This window comes from Podarcis tiliguerta, assembly GCF_965153285.1.
Source record: "Podarcis tiliguerta genome assembly, chromosome: 2".
In the NCBI taxonomy this organism is placed as follows: Eukaryota; Metazoa; Chordata; class Lepidosauria; order Squamata; family Lacertidae; genus Podarcis; species Podarcis tiliguerta.
The window spans coordinates 50,701,988-50,727,462 of record NC_139535.1 but is presented as its reverse complement, the minus strand read 5'-3'; the positions used below and the strand labels follow the sequence as shown (position 1 = coordinate 50,727,462).

The 25,475-nt window shown below is 41.9% G+C and overlaps 1 protein-coding gene across 3 annotated transcripts in view; it reads left to right on the top strand.

Annotated features, from left to right (window-relative positions):
- The window catches only part of SEMA3G (semaphorin 3G), a 71,907-nt gene that overhangs the window by 30,903 nt on the left and 15,529 nt on the right, over nt 1-25,475 (top strand). For 2 of the 3 annotated variants that reach the window (XR_014508533.1, XM_083429412.1), the window contains exons 3-7: nt 4,899-4,961; nt 14,070-14,189; nt 18,146-18,236; nt 19,934-20,050; nt 20,459-20,601. Coding sequence is in view for 2 of the 3 variants with exons in the window: in XM_083429412.1 (XP_083285538.1) it covers nt 4,899-4,961; nt 14,070-14,189; nt 18,146-18,236; nt 19,934-20,050; nt 20,459-20,601 (534 nt within the window). In the remaining variant the exon portion in view is untranslated. The remainder of the gene's footprint in view (nt 1-4,898; nt 4,962-14,069; nt 14,190-18,145; nt 18,237-19,933; nt 20,051-20,458; nt 20,602-25,475) is intronic. The other variant, XM_083429413.1, reaches the window with a different exon arrangement.

Sequence of the window (25,475 nt, the reverse complement as noted above, 5' to 3'; positions counted from 1 at the left end):
CGCCTTCATGGGTAATCAATTTCCAGTGGCCTCCATAAGGATACTTAAAGGATCCCTCAGAGGAGCCGTTTTTCCATAGAAGCTGAAACTTGAGATGAACAGAAGGCATTCAGTAAAGCCCAGGCCTTAAGCAGACTTATTGCCCAGGGCAGAGAACTTCATTAAATAGAAGCCAGAAATGTGACACCAGCCAAAGGTTGGGGGTGGATGGGAGCCTGTGTAAGGAATGTTCCAGTCCAAAAGAGATCATATTGCGATTATATGTAATTGGAAGTGTGAGAAGTCTAGACATATGATCAGGTTATGAGCAATTAATATAAGTCTGCAGAAGGATCCGACTGTCATATATAGTAAATGATTAAATTAACTGCTGAGTCAAAACCCAGCAAAACTGTGACAGGAAATGAGATGCTTGACACGATGGATGTCTCTTGTACCTTTTCGTGTGTGCGAATTGCTATATGGGAATCACTCTATTCCTCCTTCCAATAATTCTGTGAAGCAAGTCACTTTAATACTATCATTTTACAGGTTCAAAACTAGGGCTGGAAGCGTTGCGTTGTAAATTTAAGCAGGGAAAACAGGTAGAGAAAAACGGGACTCAACATCACCAACTGGTGGCACAATGTTCTATCGCACATACACTGCATATAAATCACTTTTTCTTTACCAGTCTAGCTGGGTCCTAAGACTATAGGGTCCTAAGAGAGCGCAACATTCCAAACATTAAACAATCAAGAAGAAACTTACGAGGTCAGATAAAGTTTTCTATTTTTGTACAACTGAAAGGCGTGCAGCCACTTATTTTTAAAAAATCAGTACTTTGCGAGGGTGGGTGGGTTTTGTCATTATTATCTCCCTCAAATAGCAGTTTTCAGTGGCTACTAGCCATGATGGCTCTGTACTGTCTCCATTGTCAATGGCAACATGCTGCTGAGGAACACAAGTTGGAAGAGTGCTGTTGTACTCCTGTCCACCTTGTGGGGTTCCTAGGGGCATTTGGGTTGGTTGCTGTGAGAACACGAAGCAGAACTAGATGGGCCTTTGGGATGACCCCAAAGGAACCTTTTAATGCTCTTATATTCAAAAGCAGGCCCCAAACATCATTGGCACTACTATCACCAGTGCCAAAATATACAAAACATAGTCGTCCCCCCACTCTTTTTTTTTTGGTCATTAAAGTATATTTCCACTAACCACATGTTACATCCAGTACTTGTTCTGAGATTAACTCATGCAAGCTCCAAACAGTTATTTCCCTTTTTGTACTGCCATCTTATCTTGGGTGGGTTGAGCTGAAGTACTGAAATGGCAGACCCCAGGATTTTGTAGCTGAGTGTTGCTGATTGTATGTGCAGATAGCATGCCTGCTCCCTCCTATCTTTAATTTTGGAAAATTAAGATTGGCATTTGGCGTTCTAGAGCAGCTACAGGCTATGTTGCCCTATTGCTTAATGATTTTCCTCCTTCTCAACTTTTTCCAGTAAGGTAGCGTCAAGGAAGTTGCTACTGGGAGGTGTATATAATTGATTCTCATTTCCTTCTCTTCCCAAGGTCAGGGAGGAACTGATTCACACACACACGCTTAGTTCTTTAGGAAGTGTTGGCGTTTGACATTGGAAAACATGATACATGTTTATTCTACCATTTAATTTAAAAAAAATACCAGCTACTTTATTACTTCAACTCCCATTGTGCTAATGCTCTAGAGACTTTTCACATGCCCTGATTGATTTTTAGGTGACTAGTGGCTGTACCTCCTGCTAATCAGCATAAGATCATGATGTTGATTAAGCCACACCATTGCTCCCTGCCACCCTCCAGCTCTCTTCCCTCCCCCTCCTTAGCACAATCTTTTTCACTACATTATGTACCAAGACTGATAGGTTCAGCTGAAATGCCACTTGAAAGAAGATGGTGTAATATGGCAGAACTTCCCATTGAGCCTATCTGTGAAGGCCCTTTTATGAACATTTGGTTTTCACAAAGCATTCTGTCTTCTTGGCACCACTTGGGGTAACTAAACAATACTGTGCCCGTCATCTGTAACTATTGGCCATGGATGATGGAGCTGATGTTATGATCCAACAACATCCAAGGGGCACCGGCTACCCTTACATTCTTGCCACAGCAGGGCTATATGTACTGTAGCAAGAGCACTCCCCAATCTATTTAATGCATTGTCACGAATGAGGACCAGTCTCCCCAAATAAAACAGAATTGCATTACTTTTGATATGCCAAGTGTATATGCAATATTATTAAAAAAATTACTGTAATGTAAATAGAAATACAATGCATTTCATCGTAGTGGGGAAGACTGTATCTGCATGACTTCAGTCTGCTCAGTCTGCTGTCCATATGCTAACTGTTGATGGACAACTTCAAAGGTCCTGTTGCCCCTACTTACAGTTATTTGCCTTGGAACTGCGCTTGGACCAGACAGTCCTTCAAATAGAGGACTTACTCAAATCAGAGGACTGTCCTAAGGAACGAGAGTTTGACTTTTGTTTGAGTGCCTAAATAGAGTTAACTTTTTATAAATATTTTTTAAAAGAATGCTGACCATTGTAGTTTTTAAATATGGCAGCTGGAAGACAACACTTTGGTTCTTTTCTTAGATGTTTTGTAGACTTTTGTTTCATTAATCCTCCTGCTCTGTGATACCCCACCCACTCCAGTCTCTAGTTGGTAAAGCATGTAGGGGCAGGCCCATGAAACGTTCCATAGGATAAGAGTGCATTTATTATAATAAATCACACAGTTTGGCTTCTTGATGCCATTTTGGAAAGGAGATTTTAAGTACCACTGTGTTCAGCTGACATCTTAGCCAGCTGCAAGTTTTAGCTTTTACTTAGAAAGAGCAAGAAGATCAAACTTTTGTTTGTGTGTCGCTGTGTCCTTGAGGGTGTGAGACCACACAAAAGGGAAATGGAAGGTCAAAGGAGACCCTTCTCCTCTACATCTTACAGAAAATGAATGTCTCTCCAGAATTCTCTGCCAGCACATTAGTCTGTAAAACAAACTTTATAAATCAGTCCATGGCTTGCATAAACAGTTGCTAGGCTTATGGTTAAAGAGCCAAGTTGTAAGGCCAGGTTAGGGTTAACCAGATGTCCTTTATTTGAAAAGATCTCGCTAAATTCTCTCCTAATTCATGAAACTGCAACTCTTTGTAGGATAATGGATGCCTTTTGCTTGAGATAAAAATGACTCCAGAGGCTCCTTTATTTTTGAAATATTAATCTGGCATCTTATATTCTTTATTACCATATTAAATGGAGTGAAGCATCCATTACAGGCAAAAGAATAAGATTTAGCTTCCTTCTCTAAGGAAGCACTTTATTTTGTTTCTTTCTTTTATGTTTTCTTCTAGTTACTATCTTGGGTGATTTTAACATTTCGCCCCTTCTCTTGTTAGGACATTTTCTTTTGATGAGTATGAACCAATAAATATGGATTTCTTGTCTTCTCATGTTGCTCTTCTCTAAGCCCCCATTCTGTCTTGTTTTTGTCCTGATTCTGCAGCTTTTCATTTCCCCCCAACTTTTTATATCATTGCTTCAAACTTGTTACTCTGTTCTACAGTCTTGTAGGTCTTCCCTTCCTCCACCCTTCTTCATATACCATCTTTGCTCCTATTCTTGTGCTTCTGAGCATACATAGACATGGCATGCCGTAAATAATATTGTGGAGATAATTTAATAATAATAATAATAATAATAATAATAATAATAATAATACCATGTGATCTTAAGGCACTTTCGAACAATGTTCATCCTGATTGGTTTGTAGGGAGATTAGGCAACAATGGCTGTTTAAGGAGCATTCATTCTGATTTGCTTGCTAGGGAAGTTAGTGGAGTCAAAGCAAGCGTTATCCCACATTTTCCAATGCATTTCTCTGCCGTTTCCCTTAGCACAAAAGTTCTGATATTTTGGGGGAGCAGATTTGTTGCACGATGCCTTCTTCCAACTGTGCAACTTACATTTGCCAGTATGTGATTGAATCTCACCTGAAAATAGCCACGGTCTGGAAGTGAACATTCATTTTAGGTTTTTGTTTGTTTGTTTGCTCTGTCTCCTGCAAAGGAAGCTTATTTTAACTGCTTGATACTGGGGGGAGTATTTGTTGAGTACAACAGAGGTGAAAATGAGCACTGCAGCTTCCTGCCTGTGGTAGTGACTTGTATTGGTTCCAAATATCTGTGATAATCAAAGCTTCTTGAAAATGAATTGGTTATTATTATTATTATTATTATTTACATTTGTATCCCACTTTTTCCTCCTCCCCATTTTATCCTCACAACAATTCTGAGAGGTACGTTAGGCTGAGAGTAAGGGCTCATCCTGCTTGCCTCATCACTTTCGCCCAGGGAAAACTGATATTTACTACTGATTCAGAGCAAAAACCAATTGGGTTTTCTCCCAATTGATGTTTGCTCTGATTTAGCACTAAAGCGAGAGTTTTCTGGGGGAAAGGAGTAGGCCAAACAGAAAACCACTTGGACCTGTGCCTAAAGAGTGTGGGATAAGCAGAAAACTGATTGGAGCCGAGCTTTCTGAGCATGGGACAAGAAGAAGTGTTGACGAGCCCTAAGTGACAGACCGAAAGAGCTTCATGGCCAAGGGGGATTTGAACTCTGGTCTCCCAGTTCCTAGTCTGAAATTCTAACCACTATGCCACAATGGTTCTCAGAGGTTAACATTCCTTCAGGGAAAGTTTAAGTACAGGACAATTTTATTCCTGGCAAAAAGTACAAGCATAACAAGGAATTTAGTTGTTTGTCAAAGAAGAAGACCCCGCAGCAAGGATTTTCTTCTCGGCCTGAGGAAACTTCACTCCCTAGTTCCATGTTGTTGGAATGTCTTGCACTTACGTTTTTGCCTTATGTTGCAGATCTACTGGCCGCCACTGCCTGGACAGAAAGAAGAATGCTTTCGGAAAGGAAAAGACCCAGTGGTAAGTCACCCTGTAAAGCATCCTGATTAATTTCCTATGAGTTTGGGCACTACTCTGATGACATGTTTGAAATGAACCTGCGGCGTCTGGGAAAAGGCAGGCTGCATCCCTTGCTGACATCATCTTAATCAGTCCTACTTCCATTTGGGGCAACTCCTCTATCCCTCTTCTAGCTTGTTCATGCTAGAAACAGGTTTGATGATAATCCGCTCTTCTCAAGGGATCCAGGGAATTGCAGTTCTGCTGAGTCAGTCTAGGGATAGCTGACTAAGATTTCTTAATACCCCATCAAATGCCAGTTCCCAAGATTCTTACTAAGTCACCTTGGCAATTATTATATAACACTAATAAAAGTTTGGAGAACAGAAGGCTAGAGGCATAATACATATTCATGACTGTAATAGAATGGGACGCTGGTGATTAGTATTCATAACCTTGAAAGAAAAGTTAAGAATTAGGTTGTTTTAAGCTCACTAAGTATGTGACATTTTATGAAGGCTTTATCACATTTTAATTGTAAGAAAACTTGCCAGTTTTAATGAATATAGATTGGGAACCAGTCCTCCAGGCATTGCGTTCTTGATGCGTCCATACATAAGCATCACATCTTTACAGATTTACTTGTTCGGGCTGTTAGAAAAGAAAGCTCATCACATGGGAAGGTGAGTAGCTTGAGGGACAGTTCAATGTTCAGCTCCCGCCGGTTGGATTTTGGAAGCATTCCCATGGATAAGTGCACATGAATATGTTTTGTTGGAATGAGTCATCCATGCAGCTTGTAAATTGCTTTCGAATATATGGGGTGGGGTGGGGGGTGGGGTTATAGAAAGGTGAGTGGCTACATGTATAAAGGAATGAACTTGCTTCAAGGCTCTTTGCTACATTGTTTTGTGAACTGAAATCGTTTTTATGTGTGAAAGCGCAATTCTAATTTGAGAATAACTGCCCAGGCATCTCTCTCCACCCCCAGCCCCGTCTTGATACCATATATCTGAAAACTGGTCCCCACCTGCACTTCAATATTCATCTATCAAGTCAAAAAGGGAAAAAAAAGTTTTTTTTATGATACTAGGACATACATATATTGTTTGGTCCAGTCTTCCCCAGCTAAAGCCAAGTTCACATATCCGCTCACTTCTAGATGCATCAGTTAGCTTACATTTTAGACACAATTGTTTTCGCAGGCATGGGAAAGTGGAAGACCTTAGGGAAAGGAGAATCTTAAACAAGCAGCAGGAAACTTCCTGCAGTGTTGGGGTACCAGTTATAAGTGGGGTCACCTGAGATGCACCAAGGGGTATCACACACTGAACTATCCAAGGTGAAAGAGACTGACAGTCTTTTTTAAAAAAATATTATCAAATTTTCAAGCACTAAACATAATCATATCAAGAAAAATACAAGTGCATTAGAAAATTCAGAGAACACAATATTTGTAAAGCATGTCTAATGTAACCCCATATCACAGATTTTGTCACTGATGCATATTACAAAAGGATATCTCACTCAAATATCTCACTCATAATATGACAAGTTTCCCATCTCCAAAGTTAACAAACTACAGGAAAGGCTGATTGGAATAACGGTTCTTATTAAAAGCAGAAGAAAGAAAACGTCAACCTGCTGATATCATCATTACCAGAATGATGGGTTAAACAGGCTTCCAAAATCCTCAGGGGTGGGGGGTGGGGGTGGGAAGGAAAGTTCATATTGATGTACCAGATGTATATGAACTTGGGTAAAAATGACCAATGTGTTGTTGGGCTAAGTTTGCTTCCCCCTCAAGAGACATTACATAAGGAAAACTCTGCAGAATCAGACCAAATGCTCACCTGGTCCAGCATCTTACTTCAGCATCGCTCTAGGCTGATCTGTCGGCAGAAGCTTTCCAGATGGAACAATCTCCCTTGTCTTCCCCCATGCCTTGTTCTGGGTGTTCTCCCACCCCACAGCCCAGCTTCAGGGATTAAAGGGGGTTCGTGGGGGGAGGAGAGGGGGACAGAGACCCAGAATCCCACGAGGGAAAGAATCTGCTTTGAATGTGCTTTAAAGGTGTAGCGTGTATGGTGACTACACTACCTGAAAGACCACAATTTCCTGCATGAAGATGCCCACATATTATAGTCATCAGGGGATGCCAGGACATCTCCTTCTGCCCTCATTGGATACATTCAGATGCCAGGTTAAACAACCCCACTTGAAGGTGTGTGTATGTGTGTTTTAAAAAACCATATATTGTGGTACTGTTCGTTGTTCTTGCTTTTTTTGTTTTATTTTCTTACTGCTGGATTGTGTTTCTTTTGTTTTAAGATATTTTGACTGCAATCCACCCCGAATACCTTATTTGAGTAAACATGGGATATAAATGTTTTATACATAAACAAATACATATGTGGTATATTTATATTACTTTTCTCATAGCTGCAGTGTTTTCCATTCCCTTACATTGCGGGTGAGAAATCTTTTGGTTCTCCAGATATCATTGGACTACAACTCCCATCAACCCCAGCCAACACAGGTCCAGGTGAGGGATGCTGGACATTGTAGTCCAGCAGTATCTGGAAAGCCACAGGCTCCCCCACCTTTCCCTTGCATAGCTTACCCTCACCACTGCTCTGTGAGGATTACTGGGAGGGAACTGACAGTGGATGGCCCACAACAACCCACTGAGCTCACAGTTCAGGATTTCCACCCAGTCCTCTAAGTCTGACTAGGCAGCCACTTGTGTGGACAGAGCCCGGGAAAAATGTTAATGGGAGCTTTTCCCGCAGGGCTCCTTGCACATTTTACTTTCTAGCTTTGCCTATTCTTTACATATCACTTCACAGTCACGCAAGTAGTTACTTAGAAAACATGCTCGGAGACAATGGGGACCTTGAGGGGCCTAAGAGGGGATCTGAACCCCTTGCTGACAGTCCATCCCAAAGTAATTGCTCCCAAGAGTGGCCATCACTCACTTTGGTTTCCACATGTTTATTTTGCAATCTGTCACCAATGGCTGCAGCCTTTCGGGTAGCTAGCCTTTTAAAATTCCAGCTCCTTGCTATTTTAGTGGGTAACTTTTGCAGAAACAAAGCAGGGAATCCTCTGAAATGAAGCATTTAGCTACACTGAAGGGCACTACAGTATTCTTAATATGGGAACCTGACCCATGCCACACTGCAGGGAACAGAGGAATGGAAGTAGTCCTTAATTATAATGCCTTTTGGGAATACACTTACTGCCAGAGATCCAATTATCTTACGGAAGTGAAATGCCTTTGTTGGCGCCGTCCCGCAAAGGCACCCAACTAGAAGGTAAGCGTCATTGCCGTCAGCCATTCTGCCTGATGGTTATACTGAATTTTCATAATTCATCCTCATCACTGCACTGTGAAGTTTCCTAGGAGGGAACTGAGGCAGACAGACAGTGGCTTCCACAAAGCAATCCCCCAAGTTTTGTAAACTGTAGATTTCTGTACTGTACCTTTCTTTGATTCTTCTATCGATAACACTTTGTGACTTTGTTGACAACACTGCCCGTTCCTTTTCTTTTCATTATTTATTGCCTCTGTGAGCTGGTACATGATACCCAGACATTATGCCCTCATTTATAACCACTGGTTGGCTCTTCTCCCTCAGTGCTCCATTGAACACTGAGAGGATCTGGAAACTAAACATTATGAGGAACAGTTGAGGAAGTTGAACATTTTTAGCCTGGAAAAGAGGAGAGTGAGAGGAGATATGATAGACATCTTCAGATATCTAAAGGGCTGAGCAAGCTTGGTTTCTTCTACTCTGGAGGGTAGGACCCAAACCAATGGATTCAAGTTACAAGAAAGCAGATTCTGACTAAACATCAGGAAGAACTTTCTGGCACTAAGAGCTGTTCAGCAGTGGAACGGACTTCCTTACAAGGGGGTGGACTCTCTTTCATTGGAGGTTTTTAAGCAGAGGTTGGATGGTCTTCTGTCATGGATACTTTAGTTGAGATTCCTTTTTTTCAGGGATTTGGACTAAATGACCCTTGGGATCCCTTACAACTCTATGATTCTTTGATTCTAGGATTGTAGAATACAGTGGTACCTCGGGTTACAGAAATGGTGCTTCAGGTTAAGAACTTTGCTTCAGGATGAGAACAGAAATCGTGCTCTGGCGGTGCGGCAGCAGCAGGAGGCCCCATTAGCTAAAGTGGTGCTTCAGGTTAATAACAGTTTCAGGTTAAGAACGGACCTCCAGAATGAATTAAGTACTTAACCTGAGGTACCACTGTAGAGAAATCAAGCCAACCAACTGAGTGAATTCTAGTTACCACAAGTGGCTGCATCATGAGCATAACATTTTGCATGTCTGTTGACTGATAAGGAGAGGGACAACAAGTATTCCTTGTTTTCAGGTGCTACTTTTAACTCTGGTTCCCTCTTGCCTGAGAAAAACCAGTTGCTCCTGTAGTATGTTTGTGAGACTAGGAGTGTCAGAAGGCTTCTCTAAGCCCCGTAATTCAGCTAAATGGAAACAGAGATTAATCATGGTTGACAGAATTAAATAGACTCATTAGAACTCCTCATGCCACTAGAAAAACAGTAGTAGTAAATGCTAAAAGAAATGGAAACAAGGGCTTCAGAGCCAACATTCTTATTATAAGGGGAGGAGAAATGGGTGTATGAAAGCAATTAGATTATCGGCAGTGAACTCTGGTTGTTTATCTGGACTAAGGACCTTGGTAATTTGATGCTAAACTCCTCTATTTTGGTTTAGCTTAACATGGCAAAAGGTATATTAGGACTCCATTGGAATATAGTGTTTCCAACCCTAAGCTTAAAAATTTGAACTCTTTTAAAATCACTTATTCTTTCATGTCACAAGTTATTAAAATTTACAACATGGGGGCTCTTATCCTGCCCCATTTCCAGTATTTTCTTGTTCCTATTTCCCTCCAATATGTTAGAAAAGATGGCAATCCAAGAAAGAAGTCAGGATGTGAGAGGTTAATTTGTGACTCTCATTTTTGTACAAAAGGTGCATTATCTGAATACGTTAATGTTGTTAAACCTGCCAGCTTTTTAATAAATCACAGTTTATGAAACATTGGGAAGGATCATCTTGACATTGCAAAATTTCACAATGTGAGGAAGAATGTATGAAAAACATGAACACCTTATGGAGGTTGTTTTGAGAAATAATAAATTTCTTTTGAACACATTCAGACCTCAACCTTTTTCCCTTGATTGTGATTCTGACTTTTGTGAATGAGACACTTCCCTGCCATGAATTAGACTTGTGCTTCACTTGCTATTAATCCCTGTATAGTCTTAACTGGGTACCAACTTTGGCCTGGCTTTGAACCCGTGTACTAAAAGCAGAGGGTTATGCAACCCATTATTTCGTTCCCTTGAGGTTTGTAATTTATTACCTAAAAAAAAAATAAAAAAAAAAATTGGTGGAGCTAAGATGGATAATCAGAGATAGGATATAGCATGTTCTATTTGATGGGGTGATGCGGAGTAAGAAGGCCAGGATAGGAGTGGGAGTGACTAAGCATCTGTTTTTCTACAGCAATAGATGTAGTTCCTTCTGTGTGTTGTGAGATGGATAGATCTTTAGAGGCCATCGGAATCTGGAGGTGCCTTCAGCAGTCTCCCTGACTTCTCTGTGCTTATCTGCCAATGCTAGCTGCTCCGGAAAAGGGAGCAATTAATCCAGGTCAGACTTGTGAATGGTCATTTGTCATCCTGCTGTGTAACTAACTAAACTTCCTTTTAAAATGACTACTTTGTCCAGATCAAGGTTGTATGTCTCCTTCATTTCCTGCCATTGTCCCTCCCACCACCACTATTACATTTTGCCCTATATCTCTGTCCGAATTTGAGAGCAGCTGGAATTAGGTTCCTTGCTGATGTTCCGTCTTGGGGACAGAACATAAGGAGAGCCTTGCTGGTTCTGGTCCAGCATTCTGTTTCCCAGAGGGTCCAGCCAGATGCCTATGGGTGCTCCTAAGCAGGGCCCAAGGGCAATAGTCCTCTCCTGCTATTGTTTCCCAATATCTGGTATTCAAAAGCATGGTGGTTCTGACTCTGGATATACCAGTATACATCCATCATGAGTAGGTAGCTATTTAACATTCTGTTATGAAAAGTTTTGGGATATTTTCAGGAAGCTATGGGCCACACATGGATTGCTGCTTATGCCATGTGGCTGTCCTGATGGTTTTGAGGAAGCAAGTTTTGAGACAAGACTTATTTTTGCAAAAGCCATGTTGATTGTTTTCCAGCTAGATTTATCCTTCTGAATGCCTGATAATTGTATATTTAGTTATGCTTTCTACCAATTTATCTAGAGCAGTTGTAAATATCTGACCTGGACACCCCCCTTTTTTAAAAACGATGTGTTACTTTGACCACTTTCCAGTCTTCAAGTACAGAGGTCAGTCTTCGGTACAAGTTATATATTTTTGTAGGTGATAAGCAATTTCATATTTGAGTTCTTTTGAGAACTCTCAGATGAATAACATCTTGATTCAGTGATTTGTTAGTTTGTGAGACAGGCCTAAAACATCATCTCTTGTCACTACTATTAGCCTCAGTTTTTCAGACTCCCTTTCTGAAAATGTCACTTTAGGTGTGGGTATCTGCCCCATGTTCTCTACAGTGAAGATGGATGCTAATAATTCAGTTTCACTGCAATCTCCTTATCCTTCTTTAGCACACTCTTTGACTTTTTTTATGTTGTTGCCAAACAGCTTCCCTAACCACTTTCCTGTTTGTAATATATTTGATTATTTTTATTGTTGGTGTTAATGTTTTAGTAATACGCACCTCCAATACCTCTCTCTCTATCTCTGCATTCCTTATGGCATTTCTTTTGCCGATGTTTGTGTTCCTTTTTGTTCTCATTTGGGTAAGACGTCCATTACCTAACCATGCTTCCTTGTTGCCTCAAGAGCAAAGTGGAGGTGGATTTCCTGGGTGAGAGGCAGTCTGGAAGACTTGGTGGAGTGATGAAGGGCAGTGAGAGCCGTTACATTTCTGTGTTAAGTGTGAAACGCCATATAATGTTAGTTTATAATTTAAGAAATTATTTTTAGAAAATTGGCTAACCCTTTCATACTAAGTTGTGGACAATGGCCCACATTCCCATGGAGTTGTTGGAGCAGAGGAATGACCAAGACTGTTGTACAAACTGATGACTGAATTTGCAGGTTAAATTACAGTTTGTGCCAGTCTTCATTCTGTGTTTTATCCTCATTGACACAAAATTATTACATACCAAACTTTAAAATCACATACAGACACAGAGACATGGCCAAATAGCTATCTAGCAAAGCGAGTGTAAACTGGCAATGCTTGGTTGGGGTTCTGTTCTGCATCTTGGTTTCTGATCAATGGTCTGGAGGCAGCTAGTGGCCTCCTGGAACGAACCCAGTACCTTGGCTCACGATCTAAGCTCCCATATTTCATGGAATTGGAAGGAGTCTCAATGTTTGTGCATGCCAACAACCTGTAGCACTGAAGTGGTATTTGTCATTCCCAAACTGTTTGTTCTAGGGCCCATTAATTAATACAGAATCTGCTTTCCTTTAAACTGCCTCTTAGTGTTATTGTCTTTGCAGGCAGAGGGCAATTATTCCCTGTCCTTTTTGAGGAACTCTTTTGCATCGTGTTGCCCTTTGGAGGACATCTGACTCTCAGCAACTTTATTATAACTCTTGGGATTTTAATTGTAATTTTATGATTTAATCCATAAATCATGTATATAGCATTCTTAAACGTAAATAGCTATTAAAGTGACTTACAGTGACTTTGATACAGATCAACAGCAAAGGAGTTCAGAATCAAACTGGGGGGAGAAGCCTCGTGGATTTCTTTTAAAGATCAATTCTTCGACAATTTCGTGGTTTGAAGTAGGGGTAAAGAGGTTCTGCGTGGTTGTTGTTTTTTTATAAAAAAAGTTGAAGTATTGTCAAGCCTACTTCTTGGAATTTCTAAATAAAGATGCTGTTTCTAGCCCTATTGTGACAGTTTCTTCCTGTTTTCTGCTAACCTAACAACACTGTTACGTAGCATATATCTTGGCTCATACAGGAAATCAGGGCACAAGGCAATATGAAGACCTCACTTCCTGGCCTGAGTTGACCATACAATGGGATGGAGGCAGAGGGGTCACACGTGTAGTCTGATGAGGGAAAGGGCTTGCATTAGCTAGAGTGGAGTGGCAGGGAGTGTGGGATACGTGCCAAACGTATTTTTAAATTTAAAAAGCAGGAATTTACTGCCCATTTCCACAATAACAAGGAAGGCCTGATGCCTAGCTAGACATAATACAATGGGGATTGGTCACGTGAGCTTGGAGAGAGGAATGGACCGTGTGACTGTAAAGGTATTTGGCATTGTTCTGTGCACTTGCATGTGGAACCAGATTTTTTGCATCATTGTGGTCCTTAGGGGATTGGAAAACGCTGTAGGGTTTACATCTGCATGTATCCCTTCCTGCTATTTGGACCCTAGGCGTAGGGTGGGGAAAGAGCTGGCGTATCCCAGGGCTCAGCATTGTTGCTGACTTTGACCCAGAGGACAATGCTGGCAAGTCCAATATGACACCTGCTTTCATTCTGAATTGTTTTGGCTATACTGCCTCCTTTTCTGCCATAGTCACTTTTATTTAATTAGTTAATTAATTAAACTTTTTTTAAAATTCCACTCCAGCCAAAAAAGCACCCAGAACAGCTTACAAATCACAAAAACACACAGAAGAAGTCTGCTGGATCAGGCCAATAGCCCATCTAGTCTAGTTTTCACAGTGTCTGACTAGATGCTTGTGGGAAACCAGCAAGCAGGAAGAGAGTCCTACTCTCAGACTTACCATCTAAAAAAGACATGGGGAAAAAGGGAGAAAGCAATAAATAAGCTCAGGTTAAAGCTCAGGTTGCTCTAAGAACCAACTGGTCTCTCAACTGCGTTGATGGAGAGACCTTGTATCTCTTCTCTTCCCTCTCCTGCTGATTAAGCTCTGATCTCAATGTCCATCCTGTCATCACACCCACCCACCTTTAACCAACTTTGATCATTGCTAAAAGTCGATTTCTGTGATGCCCGTGAAGCATCATGAATCCCAATCGTTGTTTCTTTTCCAGACAGAATGTGCCAACTACATCAGAGTGCTTTACCCTTTGAACCGGACACACTTATTGGCCTGTGGAACAGGGGCTTTCCACCCAATCTGCGCTCTTATCTACGTGGGACACCGAGGAGAGGTAAAGAAGGATGTCCTTTCCCCCCTCTGCGATACTGTTAGCCCTGTGACACTATAAATATATGATGTGGGAAGATCCGGCATGTAGAGGAATGCAAAGACATGTGGTTCCCATCACCAAAGACTTAAGAGCAGGGCAGGTAGATCAGGATCTGCTGGTAGATGGGCAGAAGCAACTCTCAGTAGTCTAACAACAGTAAGTAAAAGTTTTAAGTGAAATATCTGCCGTAGCCAGTCTTGAGCTATTTGCTTATCTCTTAACCTTTGACTATATCTTTGTTCCAGTGTGCTGGCCACTATGAGAGTTCTGTGTTAGAACCCCTGGTATACTGTAACTCAGATGTAGATTTGTGTCTGTAATACAGCGTACGTTTTATGAGGTGCTACAGGTAATTGACTCTGTCACTGAGCCCATATCTTATGGGATGACTTAACTCTTCCGTAGGTAGACTGTTGCAGAAGAATATAAGAAGAGCTCTGTGGAATCAGGATCTAGCTCACCATTTGGTTCCCCAAGTGTCAAACTAGGTCTTATGGGAAAATACATGCTGGACTAGGTAGATCAGGAGTTGAGGGATGGGGGAAGTTTTTACAGCCAAGATCTTTACGTAGCCACCCACCCTGCGGGACATTTTTGACAGTCACCTAATGCCATTATGACGTCAGGTGACACCCTCAGAGGGACTCGCTGATTAGCGCTGAAAGTGACCCTATGATCAGCTGATTGCCTCTGGCAGGACAACTTCAAAGGGCTCACTACAGGCCCCAGTTTATGTAATTGCATTCAATTTGGATTCAAACCATGCCTGAAAATGACAATTATTTTCTTTGCAGAGGAAAAAATACTTGAATCCAAACTGTGCTTGGAAATGGACTTTAAAGCAGCTTGCAGTGAGCCCCTTTGAAGATGCACTGTCAATGAAAGCATACCTTCAAACGGGTTTTCTGACAGCCCTTTGAACACAGGAACCCACACACAACCTGCCCCAAATGCACTAGGGAGTTCCCCAATGGAAACTGCTTAGTGCAATCCTACCCATAACATAGAGAGCAATGAAATTGTTGGGAGGGGGATGAGGACAGGGCCATGGGATAATCCTCTCTTTCTCCCTCAGTGCATGAGGTTTGAATGACTGAAGTGTGCTCTAGGCTCAGGAACTTTCTAGCTTTGCATTTCCTCAACAATCTTTCCCAACCATACATTTATATTGCCCTATTAAACAGAAAGGCTGATTTAAGTGCTTGTATTTCTTTAAACGGGGGGGGGGGGGGGGGACCTTGTTGCCCAATAAACTGGACTGTAATATCAGATGCACTTAAGTCTTCTTGTTGTTATGGGTTAATGTGGCTGGACTTGTGGAATTTATCCAACCATGTAAGCATCCAGGAAAGAAATGGATTTTGGGTCTATTAATCTGTCAGGCTGATTGATGCTCTACTGTGTATCTGACCCCATCTCATACGACCTCTCCTTTCTGGTTGTTTTTTTAAAGAGAAATCCACGCCCCCTTTATTTTTTGGACGCTCACTCCAAGCACATTCTGTTAGCTATTTGAAGGGAAGAAGGAACAAGAAAGATGGCTGTGTAAAAAAAAGAGAGAGAGAGAGAGAGCGCCTAAAATGGGGAACAGAGCCAAGAACCAGGGAAGAGGCAGGTGAAATTGAGATCTCAACGACTGTGCTCAGAAGAGAAGCAGCATGTTCTTAATAATTTGCATTAAACCACCTGTCTCTTGGGGTGGGCAGACAGACATGAACACCAGCTATTTCTCTCCCTGTGCAACAATGCTTGGCTGCCTCATGTGAGAACTACAAGTATGGCTGGCTGATGTCATGACTGGGAGAGTCCAGAACACCAGTTTTGGACTGCGGTTTTATTTGTCTGGTGTTGGGAGCTACTAACCATATTGCTAAACTTCCTACTCCAAGAAAGGAAGGCCATTCTGCATTAGACATGGATTTCATTTACTAGCTCAATCCCTGTGGTTCTTTTCTGGACTGATTCCTGAAGTTGTACAGTCTTTACGGATTTAGACAGTGCTTGCTTCCTGCTGGGATTTTTATATATATATATATATATATATATATATATATATATATATATATATAATTTTATACACACACACACATATATATTAATTATAAAATATGTGGGTGGCATTTCCCTCCCTCCAAGCTTTTGATTTCCCTCTGAGCCGTTGCTCATAAATCAAGCTGGCCTTAGCAGGAAGGTCATTCAGCTTCACCCTGTAACCCCTCTCGCTTGGGAGGATTTGACTCGCAGAAGCTTTTATTGAGTGCATGAGAGAAAGGACCCTTTCAGCACAGCTGTTCATCGTGAGCAAAAGGGATGATAGGACTGTCCCTCTGACATCTCACCCCATAACCATATCCGGCAGTGCCTCCCCCCTTGCTAAACGCTCACGCTGATTTAGCCACGTTATTGAGAGGCGTACCAAAATACAATTGGGGTCCTGTGCTGCTGCTGCTGCTGCAGCATGTCAGAAATTTAACAAGGCCTAGGCTTGGCCTTATATTGGCCTGCAAACTGCACTGGAGAACAACCCTATGCTTGGGTGTGGGTGGACAGTTGCATGATGAAGACATTTAATTAGGCAGCTTGAAGAGGCTGCTTTGTCTGGCCAAGTGGATAACTGGCAGGAAGGCAGGAAAGCACAAGCTGTTCCAGGCATTGCAAAGCAGGAGCGTGAATAATACAGATTCCCAGCGTCCTTAGGCCCACTGTCTCATATATGCCACTTTTTAATTCTTTTATTCTTATGATGATCTGTGGTGCAGGATCAAAAGTGTCATAACTTCTTACCATCTGAAAGTCAATACAGAGCAAAAGCCTTTCACCAAAATCTTTTAGACAACCCAGCAGGTTGGTTTGGGAAGGAACTCTTTGTTCATCTGGGATCCGGGGTAAGAATGTTCTAGACTAGAGTCTTCACTCTCTCCCTGCCCCTCTGTTCCCATCAGGGGTTACATAACTGTAGTCTGGATTGTAAAATCATTTCCTGGCATACTGGAGAAATGGGGAGATGGTCTTCTGAGCTCTTCTGAAAGTCTTACTGACTCAAAAGGTTCCTCTTGTTCTGGCAGTTTTCTCTGTTGCTGTCTCTCCAAGTCCCAGCTGTTAACATCATGGGCTTGCCTCTCAGTTTCCTGAAACTATGACTGATTAAACTTATCAGAAGAAGACAGGAAAGATGAATAGTGCTCAGGCCTCTGTTAATAATTTTCTGAGTAACCAAATCTGAAATAAGTACAATTCCTTATTGTAAAAACACACCAGAGCCAAAATGATTTCAATAATAAACAAATTAAAGGGCTATCAGTACTGAGAAATATACAGATTTAACATGTTCACACTGAGAACATAACTACATGTGGTGTTGATTGTATTGCTTACAGTCATGCTGCCATGATCTAATTATTTACTTAGAGGTGCACCCCTGGTTTTTTAATTGAAATGGGTGTATGGGAAAGGAAAAAATAATCGCTTCGCCCTTCAATGTCAAAGAAAATGGCCCAATGGGGGCTTTTGACTAGTGTGTGTGTTGCTGCTGCTGCTGTTGAGATTGCAGTGGAGAGGGAAGAATTAAACTCCTCCTTTCTGCACATGGGGGCTCTAATTAAAAAATCCAAAACAGGGTCAATGTAATTGCAAGTGACCAGCTGGAGTCATGTGAAGTTAAGGCCCTAATTTTCGCTGAATAATGTCAGCATCCATTTTTCTTATGGTTAGATAGAAAACTTCATCCTGGTCACTCTATGCTAGCATCCCATGCTCGTCCTAAGATGTTTTCTGATGCATCTGTCCAGGCTCTCTTCATTCCTTCCACATGAGCACTCTCTCATCACCTCTGAATTTCAGACTACCCACTCAGAGAGCTGCGGTTCTTTTAAGCTGTCTTGATGCCTTATTTGTCATTTGTGCTCTTCTCTCCCCAGCATGTGTTCAGCTTGGATCCTTCCAGTGTAGAAAGTGGCCGGGGCAGATGTCCTCATGAGCCCAACAGGGCATTTGCAAGTGCTTTCATTGGTAGGTGCCAAACTAGATCAGTGTGAGTTTTGTACCCTAGCAGCAGGGTTGGATGTCCTTATTTTTATGTTTATATATTGCTTTCTGCCAAGGCATTCAAGGCAGTTTAAAACACTAAACAAGGTTACAAAATATTAAAAAGCAGATTTGCCTTCAGCATTTGGTGGTTTCCCAGGAAGCTAGTAGTGTGAGCTCCTTGCCTGGTCTTTGCCTCTTCTGTTCTTTCCCTGAGAGATCATGGGTCTAAGTCGGCCCAGGGAAGTTCGTGGAGGGGTGGCCCAACCATTCTCTCAGGCCCTTACATGGCCACCTCAAGAGCTGGGGACATGGTCTTTAACCACTATTTTAGGATGGGGAAGCCTCTTTGATCATGTGATTTTACTGCTTGTCAGTTCTGACAGAAAAGAAAAGGCTACAAGCAAGCTACTGTACCTTCATAAACCCACACTGCAGCCAGCTGCTCTCCGAAGTGAAAACTGGAGGTAGCTCAGGTTGTCCAAACCAGTTTTAAAAGTGGCCAATAAATTGCACCTACAACCTAAAGTTAATATGAAATTCAGTAGTGAATTCTTTATAGGAAAGCCTTTATAGAACCCCCTCCCCAAAGATAGGTTTGGGGGGTTGAATGTTCATTGGAGGCATCCATACTTCTCCTCAGTTCAGTGTATGGTTTGTAAATTATTATTATTTCAGTCTCTTACCTGCTTTCACCATAAAGTGCCAGGGTGGGATACAGCAGTTGATATGTGGTCCCTTTCATAGGTGAGAGACTATGCCCCCCCCCCATAAAAAGTGTGCCTGCTTCTCAACTATATTTCATGCGATGAACTTGCAGTATACCCCAATCATGTGTGTTACATACCAACATTTCAACTAGGAAACTTGGCATGTGAAAGGAGGGTAATCTGTCAGTGTCCGTACTTGCATGCTTGTGTAAGGCATTTTCTGAACTCTTTCAAGATCTCTGTGCTGATGTGTATATAACTCAAAGCTGTGGTCTATTAAACTGTGGTTTATTAAACCATAGTTTGGTGTTATGTTTGTACTTTCACTAATGGCTTCATTATTGTTTGTTTATTGCCAGTGAACAATGATCTGAAGTCTGTTGTTTAACTATGGCTTAGCATTATGTGTGAACTCAGCATCCTTCCACACCATACCATAGTTTGTTTGGACACCTCAGACGCTCACCAAGAAAAAGGACACAAGGCACAAGTAGCTGGAAAACTGACCAAATTTTGAAGAAACAAGCCATGGTTCCTTTGTCTGTCTGGGGAACAACTCGTGGTTGACTCATGACTTTTTCAACCATGGCTTAGTGTTATAATGTGTGAATCAGGCCGAAATCTCCTCTTTTTGATGTAGTTGTATAAAACAGGTTTATGTGACTTTTCAGCCAAGCAATTCCTGTGCTGTGAAGATTGGTATAAGGGACTTGCCAAGACTATGACCTTTGAAAGAACCAGTGCCCAAATCAACACTCACCATTAATTCATTAGGAGATTTTAGGCAAGGCTAGCCTCTCTCTGCCTCCCATCTACAAATACTGATGCACTTTATATGATGGTTATAATATATTATATATAATATAATATATTTTTGAATATTCTAGTGTGCTTTATAATGCTACGTATTGTTTTTCCTGTTAGTGCATAACAATGCAAGGATTGATTGTTTCTGTGGGGCTTCTTTCCCAGGTGGAGACTTGTATACAGGACTAACAGCAGATTTCTTGGGCAGGGACTCTGTGATCTTCCGAACTATGGGACACCGCTCCCCTCTGCGCACTGAAATGGACCAGCGGCTGCTTAATGGTAGGAGAACAGGATGAGAGGTGGAGTGGAGGCCAAAGGCTACAATAAAATTGTACTTAGAAAATAAGAACAGGGAGTTGTCTGTATAACTAAGCCTCTTTGGAATATATGCCCATTAATAAGAGGACACCTTGTGTGCTGCTTCTTTTGGTAACCACTTGTTATTAAAGTGAGCTTATTAGTATTTAATTAGGAATGTTTTATATGGTTTTATGTAAACTGCTCACAGGTTTTTCCTATTGAGTTGTACACAGTATAAATCTCGTTAAGTACAACTAAACAAACTATGCCAAGAGGAAGCCTAAAAAGGTTTAAAAATAATATCAAATAAAATAAAGGTCTGTGCCATGCTTCACATGGTTTCTGGTGATTTCTTTCTAACGTGCCCGTACAATATTTTTCTTACAGCCCCCAAGTTTGTTGCTGCTTATCTGATCCCAGACAATGATGACCGGGAAAATGACAAAGTCTACTTTTTCTTCACTGAGAAAGCAGCAGAGTCAGACAGCAAAGGCCGGGCCATCTTCAGCCGTGTGGGGAGGGTGTGTGTGGTGAGTTCATGGGGGTCTATTTTGTCTGTAGAGTGTGAGGAACATTGCACGAGGAACTGAATGTATGGAGACCAACAGCTTGGTGCATTACTGACTCCAAAGCTATATTATTGGACATATGTGCTTACATGTATGTGTGTGCCTGCATGTCAGGTCCTCCCACCATTGTCACTTGAAATGTACTGCATGTCACAGGACAAGGCTAGTCTACTGTTCATCCTAGGTGGACTAGCCTGGAGCAGCCCTCATAGTGTACGATCAAAATAAAGGGTGACCATACACTGGTAACACCAGAGAAGCTCCCTGATTCTTTTGCCACAACATAAAGCTGCATTTGAGTTTGGCTCAACTCTCCTGTTCAGAATCTCAGGTTTTTATATGTCCCAGTGGCTTGATTGTAGCTAAATCCCATTACCAATCCCTTGTGGCCCTTCAATTTCAGAACCAGCACACTCCCTGGAAATAACAGGCTATTACTGTACTAGCCATAGGATGCTAATGTAAAGCCAGTGGAAGGGGTTGCATAAGCCTTGGATGGGCTTAAATACAGAGAGAGACAGATCTTCTTGGACAAATTTAGGTACCTAAAATGAGGGCTTTCAGGGGACCCAACACCTTCCCTGATTCATGCACACCTCGACAATATTATTTATGCTTTCAGCTTCAGCTGACTGTAGGTTCATCACCATTTTTTGTATCATAATCATGATGTCAGATCAACTAGTCAGATTTGGTGACATGACAATGCCCCTAGTACTAGAAGGGCCACTCTGAACTAAGAAGGACACTGAAGTGCAGCCATTTGGGGCTGCAAGGTGTTCATAATGGATTGGAGCCCACTTCCTTCTATGTGCAGAATCTCCCTGCAGCAACAACAACAATAATAATAATAGCCCCCTGCCTGCAAAGCTCTGGGCCCAATATTACAAGTTTTCAAATCTATTAACGAGGGCTGAGCCCGTTTGGGCTGAGCCCTGGAATCAGATCTGCTTCCGTACTGCCTTTGGCTCCTGATCAACAGCTACAGTATAGGAAGTCTGTTTGGCACGCACAGCATTTTTAAGCACTTCAGTCAAGACAGTGCCTGGCTTGAGAGGGCTGCATAAATCTCTTGTGGCTGCAAATGTTTCTTTTCAAGCCAAGGTTGGGAACATGGATTTTTTTCTTTTTGGTAATTCTGTATAATGTTGTGGGGGGGAGGAAAAAGCATGGTGGGGGGATTCCTTCAAAGCCTTTGAATTCTTCAGCCTTTCATCCACATGGAAACTCCCCCGTTTTCTGTACATGTCACTTCCAATTCCAACCTTCCTTTTGCACCACAGCTGCTTTGTGCTCACTTGCTTTTTCCTCCAAAGGATTCCATCAAAGGGTCTGATGGACCATCCTGTGTGTATCTTAATTTAGCTGAAGACTTGCATAGCAAGGAAATGGACTGAGAGCAGAAATAATTTCTCTGTGCCCATTGCCATCTGTTTTATAGAAGAGTTGTTGCATTCATTTCTTGGAGATTTCCATAAAGGCACTTTCTTGTAGGGTGAAGCAGAGACTTCTGCTGAGCATGTGTCAGAAGAGAGAGCCTGTGCCCTTTCCTGAAGGTATCTTTCTCTCTCTGCCCTCATTTTTAAAGGCTTGAAGTTAAATAATTTATACTTGAGAGCCATTATGGAGCTGGAACTCTGAGGTTTTAAAGACTGAGTTATGCTGCTTTGAAAATCTTCAGCTGATTTTTTTTATTTATCCCTGCTGCTTAACTTTGTGCTGTGTTTATATATTATTATGGTGTGGAGGGATTATATTTTAGTTCTTCTATTGTAAAGCTGCCCAGAGAACTCTGGCTACGGAGTGGCGTATAAATGCCATTAATAAGAAAGAAATAATTGCTTTGAAACTGTTTTAATTGTCATATCTTGCCCAAATGGGTATAGAAACATTTTTGTTGGTTGGGCTGAAACTGGAGTGCTTAACACTAAGTATCCTTTTGAATTATGCTAACTTTATTTAACTTAATGTTTTCAGAAAGGACAGAGGCTTGAAGGAGCTCTTCATTTCATTTCATTTTGTCTTAACATTTCAACCTATAAAATTGACTTAAGTTCCGTAGCAGCTCCTTGCTAAAGCAGCCTTGGTTTTTAAGGTGCTAAACTAGAATCAGCAGCAGATTTCCTTGCAGGACTGAACTACGCAAGATGTTAAAGATGTGGTTTAATAGCATGTTTTGTTTCATTTTGTTGTCAAGCAACAACCCTGCAAATAACATTAGGCTCCTGTTAGTATTGCTTAGGGCTTTTCATGAGGTCTTTATTATGTACCACATTTTAAGGCCAGCGTTGTTATCCCAGTATTGAAAATTGAGGGTGGGGCAGAAGAAACAGAAAGACTGAAAAAGAAAAAGACTCAAGGCCACCTATTGAGATCATGCCTAGAGGGAGAGTTGTACTGGAAATTTCCCAGTTCAAAATATAAGCAGAACCCATGGTTCCCAGTGTGTTTGGAGATAATCTATTTGCAAAGGGATTTACACACACACACACACACACACACACACACACACTTTCTGGAAAAAAACCCTGCTTGGGACTGTTTCTCTTGCAGCTCACTTAAGGGGCTGTTCTTTGTTTGTTTGTTTGTTTGTTTTGGTCCTCCTGAGGTTGTTTTTGGCCTTTTTATTGCGTGGACTTCCAAGTTCACAGCAGGGGTGGGAAGACTTTAGGTTTGTAGGGTGAAAACATAAGAAGAGCCCTGCTGAGTCAGGCCAATGGCCCATTAGTCCAGCATCCAATGGCCAACCAGATGCCTGTGGGAAAACCACAAGCAGGACCTGGGCACAAGAGCACGCTATCCTCCTATGGCTTCCATCAACTGGTATTCAGAAGCACTATTGCCTCCATGCCTCTTCTTTGTCTTTTACTAGAACCCTGAGATCCACCAAATAGAGGCAGGGGGAAATTAAAGAATTCTGATGCCTTGCATTGCTCCCCAAACCCCTGATGAAATAATGAGATGCACATTTGTCAGATATCGCTAGAGAAGCTAGCTCCAGAGGCATGATGCTGCAACCAAGAAGGCCCTGCTTCATTCCGGGTAGGCTTGTCTAAACAAGAATGTTTTTAGCAGGTGCCATGGCAGTAGAATTAGGAGCAGAATGCGTCTCTCTGAGTCATGGCAGAAAGGGGGAAAGTTGTTTTATGAGATAAGAAGAGAAGAAGAACCCTGTTGCACCAGACCAAAGACTTACAGGAAGCCACAGGCAGGAGTCAGCACAGTAGCCTTTTCCCACTCGTGATCCCCAGCAACCCCTATCTAGAGGCAGAATAGCCAACATGACAAGTAGCCTATTTTAACCTTATCCTCCACGACCCAGATAATTGGTAATTGACCATTGACCCAGGCTGTTTACTCAAGGCTGTTTCACATTCTGCTATACTGAATGTGAACAGCTTGAAAACGTTTTCTTTTTTAAATCCAAGGGAAAATATAAAGTGAAAGATAGACTTTCCAATTTCATTTGTGTTATGGAGAACTGTTCTTAATTGGATCTATTTTGGCAGTGGGGGTGGAGATAAAAGAGGGGAAAGCTGGCTTGCAGGAAAGAACTGGGGAATAAACAACAGGTAATCACGGAGGGAAGAATCCATAGGAAGTGGGGAGGTTATGGATGCATCTTGCTTGTTGAGAGAGGCCCCCTGTCCCTGATCGTGCATTGGATATGCATCATAACAGCATCATACCCTAGGAATGTTGATGAGAACTACACCATATGGAACAGAGAAGGTCTACCCCCTGCTTTGCTTGCCTTCTCTCAGAGTGCCATTTGGTTGGGATTGCTCCAGTACTTTTGGATGAGGACTCCGTCAATATGCTCATTTGCTCTTACCCCTCCTTTTGTCTTGTGGGATTCCACAGCTGCTGCATTCACTGTTGGGAGGACACTGCCAGATTAACATCTAGATGAATCGACTGCACTGTGCCACATCATCAAGCCTCATGGCTATTGATTCTCCATTGCAATACTGATGGGTAAAAACATTGTTGGTAGCCACCTAGAGCTGACCTCCGCATGGATATGTTAGCCAGATGTAACATTCCAAAAGGTTACAATTATTTCAATTGCAGTTATTTCAACCTTGAGCCTTTGGCTTCTGGGAAGCCTGAGAGTTACCCTGTCAGGGACTGGTTGGATGCGGAGGAATGGTGGGAGGGACCAGTTGGGGTCTTTCAGTCTCGGCAACTGATCCATGAGGAATCTCTACTAGGGATGAATTGCTGTGCTCATTAGGCCGGACACTCTGCCAAGTCTGTGCAGATTGTGTTCTTGCTAATAAAGAGTTAACTCCAACTTGAACAGTGTGATTTACTGCCGGCTCACTCCTGACACACCCTAATGGAATGAAGGGCCTAAGAGCTGGATTCAGTTCCTGCTTCTGCCACTGAAAAGTAAACTCTCCTCTGCTGCAAAGACATAGGGGAGAAAAAAATAATCAGCTGGAAATTATCGTGGAGGCACCAGCCTGTAATAACTCAAATTCTTTGGAACTAGTACGAAACAGTACGCTGAGGATAGAGAGGGGAGCTGGCAGCTTTCCATGCAAACAGAAACGTTCTGTTGGCTGTGAATTCCTTGCTCTCCTCCTAATCCTAGAAATAAACATTTAAGACACAGCGATGAAGCAGTTATTTATTGGATTAATCAATCCCTACACAGAGAGGGACTCTTTGTTTGTTTGAGACGCAGAAACGTGGATATAGTCTGACTTCCAGAGCTGGCGGCTTGCCATATGAGTCAAAGGAGATGCACTACTTTGTTGTCTTATCTTCTTTGGTGTCTGTTGCAGTCACAAAATACGCACAATGAAAACTACTTAAGCTGCACCACC